The sequence below is a fragment of the Sceloporus undulatus genome, chromosome 4, assembly GCF_019175285.1.
Source record: "Sceloporus undulatus isolate JIND9_A2432 ecotype Alabama chromosome 4, SceUnd_v1.1, whole genome shotgun sequence".
Lineage (NCBI taxonomy): Eukaryota > Metazoa > Chordata > Lepidosauria > Squamata > Phrynosomatidae > Sceloporus > Sceloporus undulatus.
Genome location: NC_056525.1, coordinates 44,113,320 through 44,116,636, shown reverse-complemented (window position 1 = coordinate 44,116,636; position 3,317 = coordinate 44,113,320). Strand labels below are relative to the sequence as shown.

Here is a 3,317-nt window from a genome sequence, read left to right as displayed (position 1 = left end):
AACCGGGCTTTTCCCGGTTTTTGGCTGCACTCGTGCCGTGACCGGGCAGGTGCAGCCAAAACCGGGAAAAACCCGGTTGCAACCGGGTTATGGCAACCCTACTCATAGGGCATGTTTTCCAGACCCTTCACCATTTTCGTTGTCCTCCTTTGGACATACTCTAATTTCTCAATGTCCTTTTTGAATTGTGGTGCCCAGAACTGGGCACAATATTCCAGGTGGGGCCTGACCAGAGCAGAATAGAGTGGGCTCAGTGTTAGGGAATCCTGGGAATTGTAGTTTATTGTGGCACCAGAGCTCTCTGACAGAAAAGGCTAAATGTCTCACAAAACTACAGTTCCCAGGATTCCCTAGCACTGAGCCAGGGCAGTTAAAGCAGTCTCAAACTAGATTATTTCTGCAGTGTGTTTTGGACCATAGTCATGTTTGGAAAATCAGTACACAAAGGGATCTTGGAGCACCTTTGATACTGAAAGAAGTTGGTAGCATGCACTTTCTTGGACTGCAGGCTACTTCCTGAGATGGCTGGGGTAGAGGCTGAAGTCTATGAAAGCTCATGCTACCAACTTCTTTCTTTCCATTAGTCTCAAAGATGCTACAAGATCCCTTTGCAATCCAGAGCTTGAAAGAGCACCTTTTTTTTTTTTAACACCACCAGAATCTTCAGCCAGCATGACAGCTGGTTGGGAATTCTGAGAAATGTCAAGCAAACAAACCAACCCAAGCTCCAGATTCCCCTCTTTCCGTAATGTGAAGTAAGAGTGGCATCACTCACCTTTCTGTCATGGCACTACAGAAAACAGCTACGCAGAATCGTCAGAAACCATGAAGGAAGTCTCCTGTAAAATAGAAGCTCTGGGAAATGACGAGTGCAGAGCCCAGTCCTGTCTGGTCTGCAGTAGATTGTGGATGGCACACTGGATCACACCTTGACCAATAATGATGTAGCAGCACAAACAGAAGTCTGTTTCATTAACAAAGGCTGTCCATGGAGGAGAATGCACCTGAGTAGCGTCTCTGCAAACATTAACTCTTCTTCAGTTGTTTGAATGTCTTCCTGCTGAGACTTCCAGGTAACAGGGTGCCCCTATACAGTATGCCAGTGCCAATCGTTAAATCCAAATAGTAGAATCCACTCAGTTCCCTTTGCCTGAAGTACTGTTGAACCCAACAGTTTCAGTCAGTCTCTCTGTATGTGCATGTACCTTTAGGCACATGTTATTGAGAAGTGCTTACATCCTGAGAACCCACAAAGTGCTTAGTTTCCTTTGACGTAAGTGGAAAGGTGGTTGGTGTGATATGTTTTTCTACACAGAAAACGGATGCCTGTAGACATGTTGCTATGACAGTGATCTGCTTTCTTGCAGTACAGACTAGACCCAAGTTATTGGATGAAGTTAGGAACTACCAGTGGACTAAGCAATGCAGTGGCCTTACTTGTTGCCAAGAGTACAGACATTCCAGGCAGATTAGTGCAAGTAGTATGAGTTTTGTAAGACTTGAATCCGGCAGTATACCAATAATGTAGAATGTGGGGTGGGTAGGCTATCCAGCTAAAACACTAATAGTAGACATGGGAAGCATGCCTAATATTTCCTTGCAGATCTTCCTTTACAAGAGTTTATTCCTCACTAGGTACCTGAGTCCAGATAAGGCAAATGGGAGACTCAGCAAATGGCAGAGACATCGTGGGCAGCCTACGTTTTCTGCACTCCTCACGGTGTGCCTCCCTTACTCTTAAAACTGGCCTTCCACCCACTGCTTCCTATGGAAACACATGTATCTGACACTATCACATCCACTGTGGTCTCTAAGCTATCTGATGTGTTGCAGCTGGGAGATTAACAAATGCAAACGTTAATGTCCCTTCAAGCTTCAGTACAGTTATGCTCCCTGCTTGCCACTCCGATCTTATCTTTCTCAGCAGCTTAAAACAGGCCCAATATCATCATCACCATCTCCAGCTGTATTGCACAATAAGACTGTATTATGCACAGTCATAAACCTCAAAATCAAGCAAACCCCTCCAAAAAAAGACACAGTAATGGCTGCAGGGAAAGAGAAGACCAGAGGATAGTGACAACAGCCTTTTGGTTCCTTTTTACTATCTTCCTAACTCAAAGAGTGCAAATTCCTCAAACATGTGAGCCTAGCAGAATGAGGTCTTGCCCTCCTACTTCCAGTTGTTATTTTAAGATGAGATGCAAGAATGGTAACAGGTTTCTTTCACATCAGTGCCATGGAAAGTGGTAGTGTGACTGATGTGTTATGATTTTCCACTGTCGTTCTGTGTAGTTGGACTTCCTGACAAAGCACTCTGAATGGGACCATCAAACAGGGAACAAACAGTCACACCACCACAGACTTTGGGTAACTGCAAAGCAGTGGGAACCAGGAGCCTCTATGAAGCCAGCGACAAATCTTTCTGTTGATGGTTTTGTTAAACTTGTTTGAAATCACAGAATGTGCTCTGTAGGATCGGGGGGGGGACTTTCTATAGACATATGAAAGTATTTCCAGTCACTAGCAAAACTGGGAGCATTGAAGAATTGCTGGTAGATACAGCGGGCACTTGGTATCTGCTGAGGTTTGGTTCCAAAAAACCCAACCCCACAGATATCAAAATCTGTGGATGCTCAAGTCCCATTATATTCAATGGTGTAGTAAAATTGTACCCCTTATATAAATTGGAAGAATCAAGATTTGCTTTTTAAAATTATTTTTGTGGGACAGGGGATATTTTTCAAGTAGAGAATGTTTGAATCTGTGGGTGCAGGAGGTCAACTATACTTAAAACTTGGTTAATATCTACTGTCCTCTTCATATTTTCAGTTTCAAGTCAAACTTAAATGGGTTAGATCTACAAATAAACCAATAGTGGGAGTTTCTCTAACATTTATCTGTAACTGCTGTGACATACAGAACTAGTCCAGTGCAGTTTTCTCAACCTTGTACAGTCGGCCCTTCTTATACACGGATTCAAGCATACACGGTTTGAAAATGTTCCAAAAAAGTATAAATTTACCTTGATGTTCCATTTTTTATAAGGGACACCATTTTGCTATGTCATTATATCTAATGGGACTTGAGCATACACGGATTTTGTTATACACAGGGGATCTTGGAACCAAACCCCAGCGTATAACAAGGATCCACTGTACCTACAACAATGTTGAATTACAGCTACCATCATATTGAGCCAGTATGGTTGTTGGAAGATAATAATAATATTATTATTTGTATCCCGCCCCTCTGAGAACAATCGGGGCGGCTAACAAAGTTAAAGATGATGATGATGATTGTCAGACTGATTGAAC

The 3,317-nt window shown here is 42.9% G+C and overlaps 1 protein-coding gene across 1 annotated transcript in view; it reads left to right on the top strand.

Moving 5' to 3' along the window:
* IPO9 (importin 9) overlaps positions 1-3,317 on the top strand; it is a 68,070-nt gene that overhangs the window by 27,443 nt on the left and 37,310 nt on the right. The window contains exon 3 of the mRNA XM_042465643.1: positions 3,184-3,202. Coding sequence (XP_042321577.1) covers positions 3,184-3,202 — 19 coding nt within the window. The remainder of the gene's footprint in view (positions 1-3,183; positions 3,203-3,317) is intronic.